This window comes from Leptidea sinapis, chromosome 14 (assembly GCF_905404315.1).
Source record: "Leptidea sinapis chromosome 14, ilLepSina1.1, whole genome shotgun sequence".
NCBI classification, from domain to species: Eukaryota; Metazoa; Arthropoda; class Insecta; order Lepidoptera; family Pieridae; genus Leptidea; species Leptidea sinapis.
Genome location: NC_066278.1, coordinates 9,553,500 through 9,577,599, shown reverse-complemented (window position 1 = coordinate 9,577,599; position 24,100 = coordinate 9,553,500). Strand labels below are relative to the sequence as shown.

At 34.4% G+C, this 24,100-nt stretch overlaps 2 protein-coding genes across 2 annotated transcripts; one reads left to right on the top strand and one right to left on the bottom strand.

Moving 5' to 3' along the window:
• Positions 1 to 1,392: 1,392 nt before the first annotated feature.
• Positions 1,393 to 8,163, bottom strand: LOC126967983 (stress-induced-phosphoprotein 1). Its single transcript, XM_050812733.1, has 7 exons — positions 7,996 to 8,163; positions 7,467 to 7,925; positions 6,248 to 6,701; positions 4,219 to 4,419; positions 3,458 to 3,654; positions 2,843 to 2,968; positions 1,393 to 2,320 (listed from the first exon to the last, which is right to left on the bottom strand). The coding sequence occupies exons 1-7, from the start codon at positions 8,002 to 8,004 to the stop codon at positions 2,141 to 2,143; spliced, it is 1,626 nt and encodes a 541-aa protein (XP_050668690.1). The 5' UTR covers positions 8,005 to 8,163; the 3' UTR covers positions 1,393 to 2,140.
• Positions 8,164 to 8,457: 294 nt separating this feature from the next.
• Positions 8,458 to 23,282, top strand: LOC126968006 (protein mothers against dpp). Its single transcript, XM_050812783.1, has 3 exons — positions 8,458 to 8,739; positions 10,130 to 10,291; positions 13,684 to 23,282. The coding sequence occupies exons 1-3, from the start codon at positions 8,623 to 8,625 to the stop codon at positions 14,680 to 14,682; spliced, it is 1,278 nt and encodes a 425-aa protein (XP_050668740.1). The 5' UTR covers positions 8,458 to 8,622; the 3' UTR covers positions 14,683 to 23,282.
• Positions 23,283 to 24,100: the final 818 nt, after the last annotated feature.

The following is a 24,100-nucleotide window of genomic DNA, read 5'->3' as shown; positions in this document are numbered from 1 at the left end:
AAACTTGACTTGTTTTTGTAGTTTGATAGTTCAGCTATACCTACGCACTTGTTTATTAAAAAATATTAAATTTCATATTACATTCACTGCAACAACGCCTTTTTTACATCATTTCCTAAATTGTCCTAAAATATACTACCTCGATCATCCCGCAGCAGACAGGGTAGTTGCGGTATATTCGGAGTATTATCGTATTGTTCCAAATGTGTCGTTGTCGATTTTGCGAGTAGACCTCCTGGTACGTTACATACATTCCAAGATTAAGTAGTTACTAATAAAATATCAAATAGCCTGCTATTACTAATCTCATTCTATACCACCTTTATTATAAGACTTTGAATAACTTATTATAATCATCATAATATTATTTAAGAAAGACGCTCACTTACTTACAAGAAAACTCAAGTTACGCAATCAAGCGGTTACGAACGCTATGTATTCTGCCTATGATTTCACTTCTGGTTGATTAATTTATGACACATACTATTTTTCTTTGTCGCGCTGCAGTTGACATCATATTCTCTATCTTGCTCGAACCACCACGTTAATAATTCGAGATTTATTTGTAAATAAGAAATAAAATCGTGATAAAATACAATTATGACGTTCTTTTATATAATTTCGTATAGTATGAAATACCTTCACTCTTATATATCTTGCAAACATAGTTTTACATTTTCTTAACACACAGGTTGGCATTTTAGATTATTATTGTCACGCCACGAAAACGTTCGGCTTAGCTCGCTGCTATTAGCCGACTAAATGAAATTACGACAATTGTCTGAATTTGTCTGCAACATTTTTAGCGCGCGCTAGTGCGATATCTACCTCTTTATTGTATATAATATCATTGGTGATAATAAACTTAAAAGCTCTTCGAATGAAAATATTATGCTCATTCTAAAATACTCCAAAAAATTTTTTGTCGGTTTTCAAAGCTTTATATTTTTGAAGAAAATAGTTCCCATCGGGATTCATAATAGTAATAAATGGATGAACCCAAAATCTTCTTTGTTTCTTTTTCCTGTATCTCCTAAGCAATAATAAAAGTGCACACTTCTTTTTACGATCCATGTCACGACCTAGTTTTAAATTCATAATACGTTTAGTACGGTTAACGGTCGTCGAAGGAATGGTCACCCTGGAAGACGCCTTGCCGCACGAAATCGCATCGCAGCAATTCGTGTCGTAATTTTCTGCGCTGCGAATTCGCATCGTAGTTTTGTGTACAATCCTTATGCAGGTGTAATTCTATTTTTTTTTAATTTATACTTCAGTTCACTAAAGACTAATTTCACTAGAGCCTCAAGTTTGAACGATAGGGTAGTTACCTAGTTGAGGAACCAAAACGTAGTTAAAAGAATAAAAAAAAAATTAAATAAAAAACACAGAGAGGCTAAAATAATATTTATTTAATAACTTATAAAACAGTTACCAGCACTCACACTTGCCAATATAAACTGAATACATATCTTGAGATATATAATGCAATACATTTTAATTATGCCAATGCATTCTTGTGAAGTTAATCTGGAATGGATTAATATTATTATATATTTTACTATAAATGTAGGCGACAACATTCATTAATTCAACTGAACATAATCGGAGTTTATATTTATTTAGAAACTAACAGGACTGATTCGCTTCAACTAACATATAATTTTATTACTAAGTAGAAACTGAAACTATTTGGCTCTACACACAAAGAAATAACAGTTTGAGTAGGTAATATTTCTACTACCTTTGTTTATTTGTTCTTTTTTTTAGTTTTTCCAGTCAGTAAAACATCCTGTTGGCAATAATATTGTAAATATTTCATTGATATGATATTTTCTTCTATGTATTTTTTTTGGTGTTGAAGCCAACAGGCAAAAGTATACCAATTAATTGATGATTGAATATTTTATAAACAAGATACACAAATACAAATGGGTAACATATTTCATGTTAATATAGCTAATATTATGGATATATACCTTGTTAAAAAAAAAATAAGTAAGACTTAGGCTTCAAAAATATATTACCTAGATAGCATTAAAATCGTAGAAAATGTAGCACTGGTAATACCATTTTTTTTCTCATTGCAGTTTTCTCTCAGGCACTAAGGAAAAACAAATCAGTCCCAATGATCACTAAACTAATGTATGGCTATTAAACCAGATTCCAGCAACTTCTGAATCTTAGCCGCAATCTCTGGATTCTTGAGGTGATCCTGCAGTGCATGAGGGTCCTGCTGCATCTGGTCCAGAATACAGCGCATTGCTGGATCACGGAGTATGGCCTGTACATCAGGATCTGCCATTGCACGTTTGCGGACCTGATAAGAGGTATTTTGTGAATAGTAAGTTGGCAGGACTTATAAAAAGGAAGGAACCTTCTTATTTAGAATACATAAACAAAGGAAGATCAAAACAACAGTAGTTTCTGAATAATAAAAAAAAGTGAAACTCCATACTGCCAAGAAATTGTCTCATGAGATTTTCTTTCTTTTGTTGACAATAATAATCTATAACTAACACAATTATTGTTTTATTTAAGTAATATTATCTAATCTAACAGGATGTATACTTATTCTAGGTTTAATAAGATAATCATTAGCATAAATTCTGGTAAATTTGTTAACACCAATCAATGCTGTGTGCATACATACTTCAAGCTTGGTGGTCTACTTTTAAATGTGACATTGGCTGAATTATGGTGCCCCTTCCACAGAAGCCACAATGGGAAGAAAAGAACAATAATTATTTTTAATTATTAGTATGATGAATAGGTACTATTTCTTCCTAAGATTTGATTTTTAATTGGCAAATGGGATTGAATATAAATTTTTTATATTTACCTCCTCTGGATTTGAGTTGAGTTGAGTGGAGCATGCACGATATCCGTCTACTGCCTCAGCATTACTGGGGTCCAGTTCTAGCGCCTTTTGATATGCTGTCAGAGCCTTAGCATGTTGTTGCATGCCCTGAAATTATGTAACAATAGTGCTGTATTGATCCTGTGGTCATTTATATGTATTGTTAAAGAGTATTACATCCACACAATCAAAAGGTCACAGAAAATAGCTATTGCATCATACAGTTCTGCCAAGAGTCAGCTCACTATATCACTCACTTCTGCTATTAATTATACAAATTAAATTTGTATATCAAACTTAGTTTATACTCAATCTCGCGCCTCTCGATATAAATGTTTCCCAGAAACCACAAAATGTTTGACTGTCAATTTTTTCCAGATAATCCCCAAAATGGGTCCCATAGTTAGAATACCATTAGGCTGTTTTTTGATAATATGATAATTCACATTTTTTCATGGAACCCTACCTAGTTAAATTTTAAACAAAACCCAATTAAATTGTCAGGTAGCCACATAAAAATTTCTAAGCTGACACATGTGGTCATCAACTCACTAACATATAAATCTTGTTTACAAGAAATGATCACTGCAACAGTACCTGAAGAATTTTCCCCTTTCGGATCCAGCCTTTAATGAACTTGGGGTCTAGTTTACAGCAAACTTCACAATCCTTGAGCCCTAAGTCAAATGCAGCTAACTTCGTGTAGCATGCAGCCCTATTAGAGTATAGCTTGGGATCATCAGGATTACGTTTTATAGCTTCTGTGTAGTGCTTCATTGCCGTGCTGTAATCACCTGTAAGATGTATCATTTATTTTTAATGTGCTAGTTGACAGTAAGGGCTATATTTCGCCACTAGTTACTCCACCATGGTGTCTGACAGCTACCAGACTAGACACCATACAGACAACAAAGACATGAAGAGTACCAGCTGGTGGCGCCACCAAATTAGTTATGCATCCAAACCGACACCAGGTGAGTAACTATCTATAGAGCTTTTTATATTTTGTTAGTAGCAGGTCTGGTTGTGCCACCGTGGTGTCCCAGTGAAATATAGCCCTTATGCGACCTAGTTTTTGATATAAGCCCACAGTAACCAGAAAATTTCTGTCTTGTCTATGAAATCCACTATTTTTATAACAATAATTTGTCTCAAACAATTTATATTATAATAGGTGACTCTATGGCCTAAGCATACACATTATGTAACCATATGTTGTAGATATAGAGTAATAATGCCTAGAGCATAATATGTGAGAAAATGTTTTAATTGATTGATTGACCAAATGATTGATTGCTGATTGAATTCTCTATCAAACTCAGTTTACAATCAGAGGTCTGATTGCAAAGAAAACAAACCTTTTTTAAAGTAATCATTGCCTAGCTCCTTCTCCTGCTCAGCTTTAACAGGATCTATATATGCCTTTTTCTCTTCCTCTACAATCTTCTTCTCAACCTCACTCAGAAGCGTTTTGATCTCAGGAGTTCTGTGTTCAGACATTGACTTTTCAAAGTATGTCTTTGCTAACTTCCATTGTTCTAGTTTTTTATAAGCATTACCTGCAACCAATCACAATAGGCACACATAAATTATAAAAGTAACAGTTGATACAAACTTTTTATAAATTTATCAATAATATATACACTACTAATATAGGGGTAGGGTATACTAATTATTAAGTGCCATTATTTTATAAAATATGATCAACTTTTTGGTGGAATTTAATTAAAGGGACAATACTATTTGATCTGTTTTAAAAATATCTGTATAACAATTATTCAAATTTAAATATGTTTATTCAAAATAGGATATAATATCACTTATTGAAAGTGAAAAACTACCACCTGTCCCATTGTGTCTATAGGCCAACCGTTTTTTTACCCCCGCGCCCCTGTACCGCGCAGGCGAGGACTCAGATAAACGGTCGGCCTATACATTAGTTGATCTACCGAATATAATTGCAATGATTTATTAAATGAACTGCATTTAAAGTGGTATAATAGTTATGTTTAAACATACTCTATTAATATTTGTTATAGAATAATATTATTATTAATAGAAGAATAGAATTTGATCCTGTTTGTTATTTATTGGTCTTTTGGTTTAAATATGACAGTAAACCTGATTAATTAAACAATATTTTTTAGTTGTACAGTAGTGTAATTAGCTAATTGTTATCTAACTCATATCAGTGCTTGTTCACTGGTAAGTACTAAAAACAAATTTAGACTGTTAATCACAACACACGCGCCGAGCATAGCGTGCTGCGGCAATGGCGGGTGAGTGCCACAAACAAATCAGTCATTGTTCACTAGTGGATCCCAAAAACAAAATAAGAAACTTATGATTCATCAAGTTTTTACTTTCATATTTTACTTTCAGAAGCCAAAAGTCCAATAACTAAAAAAGAGAGTCAAATACATATATTTTTCTTTTTAAAACAGTATGATTAAAATCTATATTATAGGTAACATATTTGTACTATAATAAAAAAATATATATAGATCAATTTAATTTATTTTATGATGCAATGAAAAGATCAATCATCAAAATAGATTTTTTTAAATTAGTAAATTATATGGATTATTTAAATACATGCCTTAATTTAATAAGGCACTTTCACACAAAAGTAAATCACACCAAATATAATATACTTTAAGATATTTAAAGCTAGGTGCACATAGTGTGTGTTTGTGAGAGTATCCCAACTTCAATTGTTATAAAATCAAAAGTATATGTTTTTATTTCTAAGCCATTCTATTTAAGACATTTCTTAAATTAAAACCACAGTATAAAAATCTCATAGTCATAGTTCCAAATTTAAGCAAAAAAAATCTAATTGAACACAATTATGTACCAACTATCTCTGAAATATGCTCTGGAAGAGCAAAGTCTTCTAACATGAATATTGATGCCCACAATTAACATAGATTGAATTAAATTAAATTGAATGAATTTTGATGTAACAAAATTAAACATTTTTGTATTTAAAAAGAAAAATACCATCAAGAAAATTTAAAGAGTAAGAGCACTCAATAGTAGTAGTATGAGAAATTGACATGGTCATGTCTGGCTAGGTTGTAGGCAGGTTTTTTGCTGAAAAATCTATATCTGTGCTTAGTAAAAAAGTTGCTACATACTCATTTAAAAATCTAATATTAATTTGTTATGTTTTTAAAGTGATAACCCTCACTTTTTTTTTTATGATAATAAGGGACGAGACGAGTAGGACATTCAGCTGATGGTAATTGATACACCATGCCCATTACAAGGCGGTGCCGCTCAGGATTCTCAAAAAACCCAAAAATTCTATCGAATCCCGCATCGTTCATAAAATTATGATTTTCAAATATTATTTGTGTATAAATCTAATATTGATAAACTTACCAATCCTAGTGAATGCTTTTGCAATTAATTTGTAATCAGCTCTATTCTCTCTTCCTATTTCAATAGCTTTTTCACACTCCTTGATGCACTTCTCATATTCTTTTTGCTCAAAATACACTGCTGCAATGTTTGTGTAGAATGTGATATCTGTTGAATCATGTTCAATGGCTTTGTTGTAATGAACAATTGCATTTGAAAAGTCTTTCTTCTTATAACACTCGTTTCCCTTATCCTTCTCCTCTAAAGCCAATCTACGGTTTTCAGGTAAATCATCATATTTTGGTGTTGGCGGTTCTTCTTTCTTTGGAGTTGTGGTGGGTTTGGGTTCAGCTGGTGGGTCCACATCCATAGGCAATTCACAGTCTAACATGACACCCATAGTGGTGACCAGCCTTGAATCAGTTTTCATGTCTTGCAGTAAAGAATCATAAGGATCGGTCCCTGCAGCTAAATTCTGTTATAAAAGATATAGTTGTGGTTTTAATATGGCACACAATATTATATTACAATGTACTTAAATGAATTTTAGCAACATCAGTATTTTTCAATGCATAATTTAAATATTAATGAATTTCTCTAATCTAATTCAGGCAGAAACAGAAACACTAAGTATTTGTTTTTACATCAGCTGTAAGCTGTGTGGAATTCCGCTTGATGGTAGGTAGTGACATAGTAATTAATGACCCACTACATAGGGAATTTTGAAACAAAAAGCTGAGACTTTTGTGTGGAGGTCCTCCACAGTGCAGTTTTCAAGGAGCTTTCTACCATGTACCACAAAGCTATGGAGTGAGCTTCAATGTGTGGTGTTTCCGGGATGATGCAACATGGGTACCTTAAAAAAAAGGTGTGTACACCTTCCTTAAAGGCCGGCAACACTCCTGTGATTCCTCTGGTATTGCAAGATAATGTGTGCAGCGGTGATCACTTAACACCAGGTGACCCATACATTCATTTGTCCTCCTATTCCATAAAAAAGTGTAATTTTATGACCCTCTTATCTATGAGCAATGGGTTGTTGCCTCAATGGATTGAATATATATTCCAACATCAAAAATATGCCATTATTACTAAATTATATAGTTAATTAATTAGACAATTATACCTATCGATTAAGATGAGATAAAGTGTAACACTTAAAATAATAACTTATCTACATGTAGTATTACCAAAAATTCATTATGCAAATGGAAGGCTAAAATCGGAAATACAAACTTACTTTGACCATTTTAACATATTCAGGGTCATTAAGCCACTCCTTTGTCTTTGGGTTGGCTCGTAATTTCTGAAATAACTGTTCCATCCTCAAGTCTACATCTTCACTTAGTTTTTTCGACTTTTTCACCTCTGCTAGCCCATTGGCCAGTTGTTGATTACTAGGATCCAATTCCAGACCCTTTGTGTATGCTGCTATGGCCTCATCGTAGTTTCTTAAGAAAGCTAAGGCGCTGCCCTTTCTTGAATATCCTTTGCTCCAACTAGGGTTCAACGACACGCATTTGTTTGCATCTTCCAAAGCAGCGCTATAGTTACCGGCATTAGCGTATGCTGCCGAACGATTACTATATAAAACGTGGTTTTTCGGGTCTAAGTTAATACCTTGCGTGTAATATTTGACAGCTTCATCATAATTTCCAGAGGATAGAGCAGCGTTCCCCTTTTCTTTTAACTGATTAACCTAAAAATTATTTCAATATAATAAAGCCGTTTCAAAGAATAGATATTTTTGTATCGGGAAATAGCCTTACCTGTTCCATTATGTTACAGTAATAATTGTTGTAATTGAGTGCAATACTTTCCTTGTGAACTTAATTTTTCGTCACGCTCAAAGAAGTCTAGAAATCTCGTTAACAAATTAACAAAATCTACCTCCACTTAGGACATATACTGACAAAAGAATGACAAAGGAATTTGGAAATGTCAAATGATACGAAATTCCAGAATTTTCTCGTAACTCCTACTATTCACTCTGTTTGGCTTTGGACTTTGGCACTTTAGCATACAAGAAATTAAGAAATATTTATTTAGATACTTGATGTTTTGCTAATTTATTGAATATAAATAATTTATTGTAGGTAATATATTTAATTAATTTTTTTTCTTAATTTTTTTTTAAGGTACTAACCTTACACTACCGTACACTAGTACGTAATCTGTGAAATCTTGTGTTCTCTGAGTTTAGTAGGTACTTTAGATAAGTGCCAAGTGAATGTCACGCTAATTTCTATTTTGTAATTTTTGTGTGAAATTGGCAAGCGTTGTGGGTAAAACCCAATAAAATTGTAATAATCAATGAATCTTTAAATATTCTTGAATTGTATACGCTTGCACTTGGTGTTCTTGTAATTCCTGGTGACTCATCGAAGTCTACATCAATGTCCAGTATGGAGACCGATGATGGTGAATCTTCTAGCAGTGGCCCTATGTCGAGCTTGAATAGTTTATTTTCATTTACAAGTCCGGCTGTGAAGAAATTACTTGGCTGGAAACAGGTATAGTAGACCTAGTTTTCTCTTAGAAAGTTAGTCGCGGTGTTTATCACGTAGATTCAAATAACGTCCTTCAAAGCTTTTGTCCTGGTTAATATACATATTGTAATAAAACTGTAATACATATAAAAAATTTAAAGTTGTATCTTCTTTGCACTGAAATGAATTTTTATTTCATATCTAATATTTCATATACCTCAAATAGTAGCTGTTGCAATCTAGCATATCCATAGTGGTTTATATCGTAAAGCTTTTATATAATGGCTATCACTTGTTGCCACTTGCTTTATATCACTCCATCTATATCTGTTGGTGTCATAAATCATGCATCACATCTTACATTGCAAGTAACACTTAGTACTTTAAGCACCACCAGTTGTGGAATGCCAGTGGTTGTTATTGATTGTGTCATCAGTCTATGAAATTGGGATCTAGTGTGGATCACAAACATGCCTTTGCTCTTTGGTTTTGTGCTTATCAATACTGAAGTGTAGTGTGAGCTCACAATTATGGGTGACCACCACTTGCTTTATTAAGCCACTTCGGCTTAAAAAATTGAGCATTTAATTAAAATTAGGATATCCATTTGATGTTTAGGAGGTAATTTTCTATTGAGTGGTCCTATATAGCAGTAGAATCAACTATAGCCACCATTAATAACATTTGCAGGGCAACTGCCCAATCACACTAATTCCAATCCTTTCCAATTAATGCAAAGCAAACTGGATCAGTGTGTGACAAAATTTAGATGCTCTAAGTGAGACTCAATAGAGGAAAATATACTAAAAGTGCTACATTTTGTAAAGTAGATCATATTTTAAAATATATTAATAAATAATATTGTAGCACAGGTTATTATACTAGGGCCATTATTATTACTTTATTTTATTTACCAAATTCTTTATTGACGAAATGCATACTATACTATGAGGAAGAGATTTTTCTTCTTATATGTTACCTCTTGTTGTTGACCTGCACCCTTTGGCTTGAGTCAAGATACAGGGACTTGTGAAGGAATGACATGCCTTCCACACCATAACACACATCATCTTTGTTCAGCGCTAAATTTCACAGTAATGATAACAACTCTCTGACCCACACTCACAATCCTGTAAATATGATCCTGTAAATCACAAATAATCTGGTATGAATAATAATAAAAAAAGGTAACTTTTACGTAAATATTGTAAAATATGTGTGAAAAAGTAGCACACATGTATTGTAGCACACATTAATTGTTAAAAAAATTTAATTATTTATTCATCAATATATCATTACAATCTTCTAGTGAAATTTGTGTCAATGTGTCAAAAATACACATTAAATATATGTACATGAAATAAATAATGTACCACTGAATTACATCATTAATATGCTTATTTCTTTCTTCCAGGGTGATGAAGAAGAAAAGTGGGCAGAGAAAGCAGTGGATAGCCTTGTAAAGAAATTAAAGAAACGTAAAGGTGCCATTGAGGAGCTCGAACGAGCCTTATCATGTCCAGGCACACCATCAAAATGTGTTACAATACCACGCTCATTGGATGGAAGGCTGCAGGTTTGCTATAGTTCTTTTTTATGATAATAAGGAGGGTTTTCATCATCATCATAATCAGCCAGAAGACATCCACTGCTGGACAAAGGCCACCCTGAAAGATCTCCATGACGATTGGTCCTGCACTACCCTCATCCAACATATTCCGGCAATCTTGACCAAATACTCAGCCCATCTTGGGGCCTACCAACACAGTCTTGCGGTATGCGGTCGCCATTTGAGGACTTTTCTGCCCCACCAGCCATCTGTCCGTCTGTCATACAGAGCTTACCGAAAGCTGCCCATCCAAGTTGAATTTGATGAGAACCTCTTTAATATTAAAAAAGAAGTTTAAAGACATCTTCCAACACAGCTGTGAACAACTTGGGTGAAATGGCATTGCTTTGTCTGTGTCGCCACTGCAGTTGGTTAGGCTTTGAGATCTGATCCTGGAGAAGGACTAACACCACCCAGGTCTCTATCGAATCAAAGGCTTTCTCATAGTCCACGAACGCCAAGCTTAGTGGCTGGTTATACTCCTCCGTCTTCTGTATAACCTGCTGCAGTATATGTATGTGGTATATGGTGCTAAAGCCTTTTCGGAATCCGGCTTGTTCGGGAGGCTGGAAGTCGTGAAGCCTGCGTATGAGACGATTTGTGATAACCCTATAAACAGCTTACATACATGACTCATGATATGGGCCTAAAGTTCTTCAAAAGCATTTTATCGCCTTTTTTGAATACTTCTGTGCCATGCTTGCGGCATTTTGCCCTCTAGCATGACGGAATTGAATAGCTTCTGAGGATCTTAACTACAGGAGTACCACCAGCTCTCAGAAGCTCGGCTGTATACCCATCATCTTGTTGTTTTTAAGCTGTTTTAGGGCCATACTAATCTCGCACAGGCGTCTTGACCTTTGGAATATCTTCGTTATAGTTGTCGGGTAAATTCGGCTCTTGGGTCTTCAGCCTTATTGGTAACAGGTGCGGTCGTGTTAACTGCCCGTAGTAATTCTCGACTTCCCTTTTTTCGCCTTTAGACGAAGCGACCCTGCCGTCACCGGTCTTCAGCTTCGTTAGTTGGCTCTAACAAATCTCATGCGAATAATTTGGAGACTTTGTTACGCTCATGGCCGGCTTCACACTATCTGTATTATCGGCTTATATCTCGAGTCAATGACTTGGAGATTTGTCTATTTAGCTGGCTATACTGGGAAGCATAGTCCGGGGACTGAAGGGTCATTTGGCGTCTTACATCCATCAATTTGAGAGTAGAGTTTGAGATTTTTACGGTTCTTTTTGAACGGCTGGCCTTGAAGAACTTAGACCCATCCGTTCGAACAGCTGCCACAAAGCTGTTAATTAAACTCGTCCCACACAGTCACCGAGGGCTTTGAAGCGATTTTGCAATTCCAGTTCAAATTTATCAGGGTTTTGTATCTGGATGGGCGCAAGTGCTGGCTTTTCAGCTCATAGTAATTGATACGCCCTGCTCATTACAATGCAGTGCCGCTCAGGATTATATCATCCCCACCATCTGGATTTGTGGTGGTCCTATGGTTTTCAAGGAGCTTTCTTTCACATACTACTACAATGCTGTGGAATGAGCTTCCTTGTTCATTGTTTCCGAGATTATATTTATATTGTTATTAACTTGCTAAAACGTAAGTTATGCTTTGTTTGTGTTCGTTTGTTAATTGATCTCGATTTGCACCCATAATTGGTGTGTCACTTAAATAATTATATCTATGTTAGTTATTAAGGAATTGTATTGGTGCTCACCCTGTTGGAACAATAAATAATTTATAAATAAATACACCCTTCAAAAAAGAGCGTACATCTTCCTTAAAGGCCGGAAACGCACCTGTTCATCTTCAATTCTTCATCTCAAACTTCATCAAACGTTCATTCATCTTGTCACTGAACACCGGGTACGCTCGTTTGTCCTCTTTTTCCATAAAAAAAATGGAAGCTAAATTTTATTTTGGTGGACTTATATAAAACTATAAAAATTTATTTCAATATATTCTTCAATATTGCAACAAATTAAAAAAGCCTACTAACTAAGCTAAATTTTTGGACTTATTATCCTCCAGCACCACATCTCCAGAGCATGCAGCAATGATAATACTGATACCAAAACCAGAAGCGCCACCTATTGATGTCAAAAGGCACAGCCATTGTTACGTTTAATTCATAGACTTAGAATATACTAGCGTATAGACAAAGAAAGAGTTCGACAGATAAGAATAAGTCTAACGAAGATACAGCGAAGATTTCTCTAGTAGAACTTTAATTTTGAATATAAAATCACTAGCTAACTAATGATGCAGCGGATGAGCTTGCAAGGCGGGCATCGGCAAATCTAGTGACTGGTCCATTGCCACTTCTGCCACTGCCCTTCAGCCAAATGCGCTGATGGATACGCTCTCTCACCAACGACCTACACAACACCCGATGGATGAATGTCTCAAGCTGTAGACAGTCGAAGGAGGCGATACCTGCACTGTCGCCCAAGCTGACACGTAGACTTATAGTAGGGCACCCTAACGGGTCACACATCACTAAACAAACACCTTTTCACAATCGGCGTAACGGACAGTCCTAAGTGCAGAGGCTGTCTGGCCGAAGACGAAACGGTCGCTCACGTAATCCTGGAATGTGCGGGGGTGGCCAACCAACGGGAAAAAACCTTAACCAATACGAGGTCGCTCCAGGAAGTCTGCGAACACCCCAGGAATGTTCTGAACTTCTGGAAGGAGCTGGGCTGGTTGGAGTAACTGGCCATTACTGCACGCAAAATGGACCCATGCTAGTGGTTTAATTGCGGAAACAGGAGCCCCTATACCATACCACTAGCTAACTACCACACAAATTGACGAATCAAAATTGGTCACGTATTCTCGGGTCTCAGGTCATCTAAACGCTTGTTTATTCTTAGTCTATGGTTTAACCTCTTCTTAAATAAGGTAGATTATATCATTTAACTGAAAAGTTTGCTCCTGTTATTTCTTTATTACGGAACTGTTCAGACTGTCCCTTTTTATGGAAGTTGTCTTCAAATCGAGCGTACGGTACTGTTGGACATTGTTAGGTGATCATCGCCACTTTTCCAATTTTTATTAGCCAACGGAACCCTATTATAACTGAGACTAATGTTCGTCCATCTGTATATCAGCGGGCTCTATCTTATCTAACCCCAATTATACTTAGTTGAAATTTCGTTAAGGTTTGTACTTCTGTTTCCGCCGTAACAAATGTAATTAAAATCGCCGCCATTAAAATAGAAATAATAGGTCATGCGGTTTCAGTTATATTAACAAAACAACAATATGCTTAGTTAAATACAATTTGATTGGACTTATGGCGTTATCTTCGTCACTGCTAAATAATAATAGTAATTTAAACTATTTCAGGTATCTCATCGGAAAGGTCTCCCACACGTGATCTACTGCAGAGTGTGGCGTTGGCCGGACTTGCAAAGCCACCACGAGCTGAAGCCGCTCGAGATATGCCAATATCCCTTTAGCGCGAAGCAGAAAGAAGTTTGCATAAACCCTTATCATTATAAACGTGTCGAGAGCCCCGTGTTACCCCCCGTTTTAGTTCCGAGACATTCAGAGTTCGCCCCTGGACATTCCTTGCTTCCCTTTCAAAGGACTACTGAACCTTCTATGCCACATAATGTTTCTTATTCGGGGTCCGGTTTCCCCCCGTCGGCAACTTCAGAACTGCCAGACACCCCTCCCCCTGCGTACTCTCCCCCGTCTGACGACACGGAGCCTCCCGGGGAAGTGGCACCGGTTTCATATCAAGAGCCCTTATATTGGGCATCAGTGGCGTATTACGAATTAAACTGCAGGGTCGGTGAAGTATTCCACTGCAACTCGCATTCAGTGGTAGTGGACGGTTTTACTGATCCATCAAATAATAGCGATCGATTTTGTCTCGGTCAACTCAGTAATGTGAACCGGAACTCTACGATAGAGAATACTAGGCGTCATATAGGGAAGGGAGTGCATTTGTATTATGTGGGGGGTGAGGTGTACGCCGAATGTCTCTCCGATGCAGCTATATTTGTGCAGAGTAGGAATTGTAATCATCACCACGGCTTTCATCCTTCGACAGTGTGTAAAATACCCCCAGGTTGTTCGCTGAAGATATTTAATAATAGGGAGTTTGCACAGCTGCTTTCTCAGAGTGTCAACCATGGGTTTGAGGCTGTGTATGAGTTGACGAAGATGTGCACGATTCGAATGTCTTTTGTCAAGGGTTGGGGCGCGGAGTACCACAGGCAAGACGTGACGTCGACGCCGTGTTGGATCGAGATACACTTACACGGGCCGCTGCAGTGGCTTGATAAGGTTCTGACACAAATGGGATCTCCACACAATGCCATATCATCCGTGTCCTAACTGATAATACCAAAATTTCTGTTAACGCCTTTCAATCTCAATAATTTTTATTGTCTGCATTTAATTTTTACGAATACAGTGTTTTTTAAACATAGTGCCATAGAACACAGAATCATGATTCGTTAAGTTTAAAAATAACTTTTTTTTTTATAATTCTTATCCACATTGCATCTTTGTTTAATCGCATATTTTAGTATACAGTGACATCTCTTAACAAAAGCCGTAATTAAATTTAATATTAGCTCAAATAATGTGTCCAAGTGTTTTGAAAACGTTTGACGTGCTTTAGTATATTTGTATCTATAATATATAAAGACATATTTTAAGGATAATTATATTAATTATACTCGTAATTTTCTATGACATAAAGATATTATGATTGTAAATAAGTGTTTGGTGGTAAGTGTCGGGATTTTGAGTCATTTGTATTAAGAGCATCGAAATTTGCCTTTTGATAATAATTGGGTAACACAACAGATCACTGGTTGTATTTATTTAATTTTTTGCCAAGAGGTTCACTATCTAGTGTTGCCAGCTTGTAAAAATGCACACAACGCAAACGCACATGATGTAATATGGTAACATGGTATGATAGTCTGTAGATTAGTTGTGTACACAACGTTCAATTGACTAGGACTTGTCTCCAAAGCCGTAAATAAATTTAAAAAAAAAATCAAAGTTGGGGCACGAAGTGTGTTAATTGTAACTTATAATCGGAAATGTAAGAATGAATCTTTCACAGTGTTGTCATATGGATAGTTTACATCAACCTTATATTAATAAAGACTGAACGGTGTTTGATGCCACATTAAGAATATAGGTCTATTATTAATCTACACTTTAATTTGAAAGTCTCATTAATCTTCCGTAATCAGCAAGTGCCCCATGCCATAGATCGGCGCGATATTGGCGCGTGCGCAGCGGGCTGTCAATGCGTATTATTTTACGTGTATAAAATTAGAGTCAGTACTTGATAAGGGAGTAGTGTGCCGTTCGGCACTTTCGATTTTGGTGTATATGAAAGATCTAGAACAATTTCCGATTTTGGTAGGTTTATGAGCAATCAATAACCTCCGCCCGCTCACCTCTGTTGGTGGCCATATCTGTTTGCATTGAAAGAAAGAAAGAAAATTATTTTACTTGATCACACATTGCGCACATCTGACATTAATAGTCGCTACTTTTAGACAGAACAAAGTCATCTAATCCATGTTCAGCAATAGCTTTGTTTGACCATATCAGGGTTAAATTGATTCAAGTCGTTACACTTCAAAAAAAAACTTGGGCGGAGCGTAATGCGGTAGAATCCCGATCTCGGAATTCCATCAGAATTTCTCAATTGATTATCAAATGTAGTGTGTAAAGTGCATTAAATCAATACATGACTCAGTTTAGAATTGTTAGGTTAGGTCACAGTCAATTCAACCTAAAATAAATCGCTTTCATGAATTGTAGTACGTAAACAAAATCAGCTAAACGTGACGGGGTGCGGGGGAGGTCGGCTAGTTTTCATTCGTTTGTTCAAAGACTTGTCAAAGTCATCAATGTCATTGACAACTCATTAGTGATGGGAGAATGGGTCGGTACTGAGTCGAATCGATTATGGTAGAACGGTTTTCACAATCAAACTATAGAATTAGGGGTCAACATACATACATACTTACATATGGTCCACACAACCCCTTCAATAGTAGGATAATAGACTGCTGTACCTACGAATTTCAAATATCAATATATATTTTTTTATGTTTAAATTATGTCTCATCACTAGCTTACACGTGCTAATGAAAAAATTAAATAACTTTATTCTCATGAATGAATGAATGCATTTCAATGTTAGGCAAATAGATAATACATAAAACAACCCACTTATGTTATTGAAATGTTTCATAATTATTGAGTATAATCCTTTGGAGGCTCGCTTTAAACGAAGTCTATGTTTTGGCATTTCTTATTTCTGAGGGCAGGTTGTTATATATCTGAACTATTTTTGGGTAGTTATTTATCTGTGAAATGATATGCCATCTTTCGTGAGACAAGACGTTGTAGTACACTTTCCATATAATTTCACTGAACAATACAGCATGGTAACGGTAACACGGACATGTTACTCACATGTGACTCCTGGCAGTGGACTGGAGAAATGTAAAATGCCGGAGCCGGATGTTCTGTACTAAAGCATATCCCCCAGTAGCGTGTTGTGTTTAGGTTGTATTGGCTGTGGGTTTGGTTTAAATATTTTATAACAAGCATTGAGTCAATAAACTCTTATCTCAAGCTAATCCAAAATATAAGAAAATCTACTATTACAATTATTGTTACATAGATCGAGAAACATCGTGTCTATGCGCGCTGTACCGCTACCGAGTTTTTGTAATTTTCATATGAGTTTCATTATTTGACCGGTTTTTTGTATTTGATATACGTAATTGAAGTACATAAATATATTTTATTTTGATTGCCATACAAAAAGAAGGCAGTTTTTGAAAATATTAATTAACACGGCTTTTCGTATATTTTACTACAGAATTTTATTAAACATTTGTTTTAAGGAGCCCTTAAGCCTTTATAAGAACATTATGACTTTATAAGTGAATATATAGATGTAAAGTATCTAATTTTATAAAAGCAATTCTTGCAATAGTGTTAAGTCTACTATACTTATATTTTCATTGAAATGCTTCTATATTGCAAGAATAATCTATGTTATACTTTGCTGTATCTAGTTTCCAAACCTTTCGTTGTAATAATTGTAATCGCTTAACGATATAGTTGAAAGACTTCAATATACCAGTGCCTACAATATAGTGCATTATACATTTATACGAGGGCAGCACTGAAAATTTCGGGAATCAAGGAAGTGACACAACATTACCATTTAAAAATGTATTTATTGCTTTGCTCTATAAATGGTATTCGATTTTTAAAACCAAGGAGTTTTCAATTAAAAAGATTTTAATATGACAGGAACAGTGGAAATATTCCATTCCCGATACTTTTAGTGCAGCGCTCGTATTAACTGTCGTTAAACAGCGTGGAGCTAGGTTCAGTGACGTCATCGAATGAACGTACAGGCCGAATACTTAACCGTAATCATAAAAAGTTTTGTTTTCTTTCTTCTATGAAACATAATACTGTAATAATTATAATGTTGCCACACTTATGTTACAATCTAGTCTAAACTTAGGCTAATAAGAAGTTCTACTTTAATTTATGATGATGACAATGATGATTGAAACACTTTTTTATAATATCACTAAAAAACGTTAAGTTAAAAATAAAAATTCATAATTCACCTAAATAAATCAATTTTTATGAGATATTTCAATACCAAGTATTACGAAAAGTTCACTTGGCTAGCTGGATGCCGCCATTCCAATTTATTATTCTGCTTCCCATGCTGTTTATTTTCTACAACTAAAACTGTGTGGAATGATTCTGGTTACGGTGACTTGCATAATTTTACAAAATTTCTAAAAAACTATAGTATCGGAACAGATTGTAAGTAATCTGTAGCTCAGAGGCTATAGCACCGATACCTTCTTCAGGCCTATTTGTCCTACGCTGGGCTGTAGTAGTTCAGAACACGTAGGTGAGTAGTAGAGTTCTTAGTAGTAGCTCTTTCCATGTATTCATTAAATGACACCATTGTACCGCACCGCTTTAAAAAAAAATTGTTCTTAGAGGAATATTAGACGTAATTGACTTGAATTTTAGCCACGTTAGAGTTTATATTGTGTTTTTAATACTAATAAATGTGGTATAAAGTTATACCTGAGAAGAAAACAAAAATATCCAAAGTGTTGAGTATATCGCTGACAAAACTGTCAACACAATGATAATTGTGAAGTTTTTCGAATGTCAAGCAGCCTCGCAAATAAACGCGGGAAACGTTATACGTCCGAATAAACCAATCATAAGCAATATGTCTATTTGTGATCAATTTGCATATTCTTGGTTTATTCTCAGATAATTTTATACCATATTTTTTAGTTAAGCCCTTAGCGTCTCTTAAAAATTGCTATTTATTGCGAAGTAATTAAGTTTGTTTTTGACAACAATACACAACTGAAGGGTATGTAAGCGAATAGATAATAATTAGAATCATTACGCATTGGTTTTAAAATATCAACCAAATCGGGTCTGCCAAATAAAATCGCATTGATCTCAAAATATTGTATAAGGCATCTTAAGTTCCTTACAAAGACTCAAATGGTATGTCAAATTTTTATAACAATAATTACAATACGAATTTATGTTACTGCAAAGAAATTCACTCTTTGGGTTATTTAATTAAAATTTTAAAAATACAATCCTTGACCATAGATTATACGTTTTAGATGAGTCTACACATTTTAAACTCTTGTATTTTGTTTATTATTATTCTCAAATTATGCTTTATTTAGTTAAATGATTTATTAAGTTTGAGAAAATGATTTTTAGCGTTATTTTAGGCGTCGTCATTTGTATTATTATTATACCACATATTAAGAAGATAACAGATTGTAAAAGGGTGGGTTTTATGAATCTTAACGAGATATTATAGTTTATAATCTAACAGCATGTAAACTTATTTCAGATATAGTGAGTAAAAATTTTTTTTTTCAATGTTGGCACTGATTACCTTACGACATCAACTGTTATAGTTATTTATGCAACTGTTGGGGTATTAAAACACGAACGTGGATTTATAATAGGTGATAATAGTATCACACGAGTGTTTTAATACCTAATTATCAACAGTTGCATACAAGACTTTATCTACACCCAGAATATGAATCCTCTAAAAGATTCTGAAACTGTTAGCTTACTGCTAACACAGCCAGTCCTAGTAGTAATCATCCATTACTGATTATGTACAAATAAACTAAGTATTAATGAATTATTTATTTTAGTAGTAATTTACATTTTTTATATTGCAATAATTAAAATTCACTTGGATATTATGTTCTTTTGCAACGTTTAAATTGAATCGCTCATTTTTTGTAAACATAACAATAAAAATATCGATGAAAAATGGCGGGCATTCGAATAACCTACTTTATTTTTACGGCGCGCGACGTACTGGTAGTGAGGAACGCGCGTAAACGAAAATGTTCTTTTTTTGAAGTTCATACAGATACCACGCATCGAGCAATAAAAATGTGGCTGTCTGTTAAAACTCTTTGAGCATGAAGGGATTGAAAAAAAAATAGGAGTGTTGTTATGAAATTCAGTAAAACATCACTCGTTTGGATGATGTAATGGTTACCATTGGGTGTTTTAATTTGGCAATAAGCTAACTGTTTCAGTATCTTTAATAGAGGATTTAAAGCATGGGTGTAGATAAAATATTATACAAATTCATTGATGAATTGACTTAAAAAACTGCATACCTTGTAAGAAATAGTTTAATATAGAAATAAGCAAATTATATTGTATTATATGTGCCTATATTGTGTTGTGTACCGTCCATGTGCAAGCCTACTTAGAACAATTAAATAACTACATTTATACTTAGCAGGATAAAACAGACATTATTAAATTAATATTATATACTCGGGCTGTCAAAATCTCTCGACTGTCACTTGACTTAAGTCGGCTCAAAAAATTTTTTTGGTATCTTATATATTCCTTCTAATGACTAACCGATTTTGTTTGTCGACGTGAAAATATTTTAATTGGAAAAATAATGTTATGTACACGAATAAATTGTAAAAATAAATTGAATGAAAATTTAAACTAATTATGACGTAATAAATGCCATATTTTTGTCTATAATCGAATGAACCATAGACTTAGAAATATACTAGACAACCTGACAGCCCTATAATTTGTGACCAATTTTGATTTGTCAATGTGTGTGTTAGCTAGTTTAGTAGTTTAATATTCCAAGCACGGCTGACTGATTACGACTTGTCAGTCAAAATCTGTTACAATAACAATAGATTCGCTTTCCTTTGATACCTTGCCGTATCTCTAACGGAGATATAATATCCAGTAATTTACCAGCGGGAGGCTCCTTTGCACAGGATGCCGGCTAAATTATGGGTACCACAACGGCGGCTATTTCTGCCGTGAAGCAGTAATGTGTAAACATTACTGTGTTTCGGTCTGAAGGGCGCCGTTAAAAATTACTGGGCAAATGAGACTTACCCCCTTATTCATAATGGTCCACTAACTTTAAACAGCCGCTAAGGAGTGTTTTTTCTCATTCTGACTTAGGTCAATAGAAGAAGACAGAGTGAGAATTAGCAATGCTTTAAGTTAGCAGACTATTATGAATAAGAGTGTTAACATCTTACGTCTCAAGGTGACGAGCGCAATTGTGCCGCTCAGAATTTTGTTTTTCAAGAATTCTGAGCGGCACTCGAGGGCAAGGCGTTTCAGTTACCATCAGCTGAATGTCTTGATCGTCTCGTCCCTTATTTTCACTTGTACACTTTGTCTAATGCTAGTATATTTTAAGTCTATGGAATGAACATTATATATTTTCCGTTTTGTATCTCGTAGTAATAAATAATATACACTCATTTTAAGACAAATTTAAATTTCTGTTATATTCAAAATATTAAATGCAATCGACGGATTGTTTGATGACCATTTTATAGTTTTTATTTGAAATCAAATTCCCAGGGCAATATTTTAGGTAGGATACCTAAAAAGTATATAATATGTACGATATACATAGAGAACACATATTTACTATGGTAACAATATGTATAAGCCACTATATGTATTAAAATGTATTTTATATAATTGTGTATATTGTAATACAGTAAGTTTTTTTTTGTTTTTATTCATTTAACATTTGGGATCGACTTACCAATAAGAGAAACTATATAAATGAGAATAAGATAAATGCATTGTCTTTTAATCTTTATTGCTGACTTGACTGACTTAGTTTTTGAAGAATCATTTTAAAATGTTCACGGTATACATATTTTAGTAAAAATAGAAATACCACTTACACAATATGATGAAGTACCACCAAATGGTTGATTTTGAATGTGAGTAATGTTAAAAAAAAATATTCTGGACAGTCAACCATAATTGTATAAACAGGGTTTGTGTTCTGACTATTGTTACACATGTAGTGAAATTGTAAATAAGGAATAAATATGTTCGTGTTTGTTTTTATAGCTAATGAGGAATGTTCACTTAGTTTGATTTTTAGCTTTTCGTATTCTCTACAGAAAATATAAAAAATGTGTGTAAAAATTATATCGATACTTAAATTATTTTTCAAGATATCGAATTATAAACATATGCGCATGGCGCGAGTTTCGACCGACCGCTGCTCGCAACGTGTGACGTCACAGGTCAACACTAGCGCAGTACTTTGCGCGCTCCGGTACGGGTTAGGAGATTACGCAAATATTAATTGAAATGTTTAATTTAATTATAAGAAAGTCATGTTAGGTGCCGAAATGTAAAATCACAACCATTAAAAATAAGGAAATAAAGGAGTGAGTGTTGACCTGTGACGTCATACAACGACTGCGTGCCCGCACTGAAAATAAATATTTATGTGAACTTTAGATGTGTGTAAAATATAAACTAATTGGTATTTTGAAATGAAATTTGAAAATAAAGTGTATTTATATACATAAATATAGACTTTGTGACAAAGTTTCAAGGTATTTCGCAAGCATTCTTCATTTGTATTTGGGGTACCAATGGGGATGGGGATTTCAATTAAAATACAAGTGTATTAAACTCGCTTGATTATGTGTTTTGGCTGGAATTTCGAGATAAATAAGAGATTTAATTTTATATTTTCTGAAGTAAACCCGTTGATAATCAAATCTAAACAAATTTTTTTAAAGTGATATCCGCTTCTAGGACTAATCATGCAAACGAGTGACATCTCAAGTCAATTTCCTAATATGGAATTATTGAGCTTGAGCAGGTTATCGACTGTAAAGAAAGAGAGTTGAACAAGACATAACAAGATTTAGTTGTTAAGAGCGCTCGCACAGAACCGGAAAGGCGCTGGTTCGAGTCACGCATCGTTCGTAAATTTTGGATACAGATTTTATTCGATGATATTCAGTTTATATAAGTCCATGAACCCGTCATCTATTGTGTTGCCATATTGAATTGTCATTGCCTATATTTCTCATAAAAATGAAGCACCAATGATCTGTATGAAGTTTGGAGTAAGTTAATCGGCTATTAAAATATATTATTGTCAATAAGGAAATGGATTAAATTGATTTATTTTATTGTCCTTCTGATAATGACATAAAATAGGAATAAATCGACATCAATGAGAAGTATATTCAATGACTTGTGTCTTTGATGTCTCTTTTACTTTAAGTATTGACTGTTTATAATACAATTGTGGTCTTGAGACAATGTTTTTAACTAGACCAAGTATCACTGTACTCACAAAATTATCACTTGTTGCACATTGAACTCAAAAGTTTATATGGAATTGGTAATAAATTAGCGTTATGGGTGTATGTGTAAATGCGATGTATGCGGTGTTGCCATATGTAAAATTCGCAGTCGTAACAGGGCGTGTGCTATATAGTAAGTCAAGATGCCATTGTTAATGTAATTATTACGATATTTCTCTCCGTGTAGTACATACATAAAATTCTCTTTATTTAGTATCTTTTACTGCTTATATTTCAGGTTAACCCTAATTCCATTGCCTCATACGTCATTCGTTTTATTTTTCAACTTAATTCTACATGATGATTTAAAAAAGCGCGAACACGGCTAACAACTTGTAGTTTTGGGCTGTAGGTTTCCTGGGATTATATGTTTACCCCCATATTCATAATGGTCCGCTAACTTTAAACAGCCGCTAAGGAGTGTTTTTTCTCATTCTGACTTAGGTCAATAGAAGAAGACAGAGTGAGAATTAGCATTGCTTTAAGTTAGCAGACTATTATGAATAAGGGGGTTAGTGACTATAGTATATTTTAAGATTTTATACTAAAATTAGTTTTCCCTTGAAAACGCTAGGTCACAGTGTCAATTACATATATTTTTTGGCAATTTACAAGAACAATGAAATCATTTCTTAAATGGTACGGTGGGTATAAAATTTATACTATAAATGTATTACATAGTGTGTGATGACCTTGGGAAAAACAGATCATATTTTTACTGAACACTCAATAACGTATTCCTAATCTCGTTAATGTTCCAGCTCCTTCATTACCTACTTATTTTATGTAGGCTGAACAGTGACGTCACTGTATTTAGAGTATCGTGATCGGACGGTAAATAAATCAACTTTAATATTGATTTTAATCCAAATATTTGCTAATGAAACATCGTTGCAAGTTGCTATGTATAATCTTGTAAGATTCATCCAATTTTTGATACGGTCTGTAGTGTACAGACATCTATTCTGAACAGAGTACGGTCAAATACCATATCGTGAGATTTCCTCAAACTTCCATACGCATAGAATAAATCT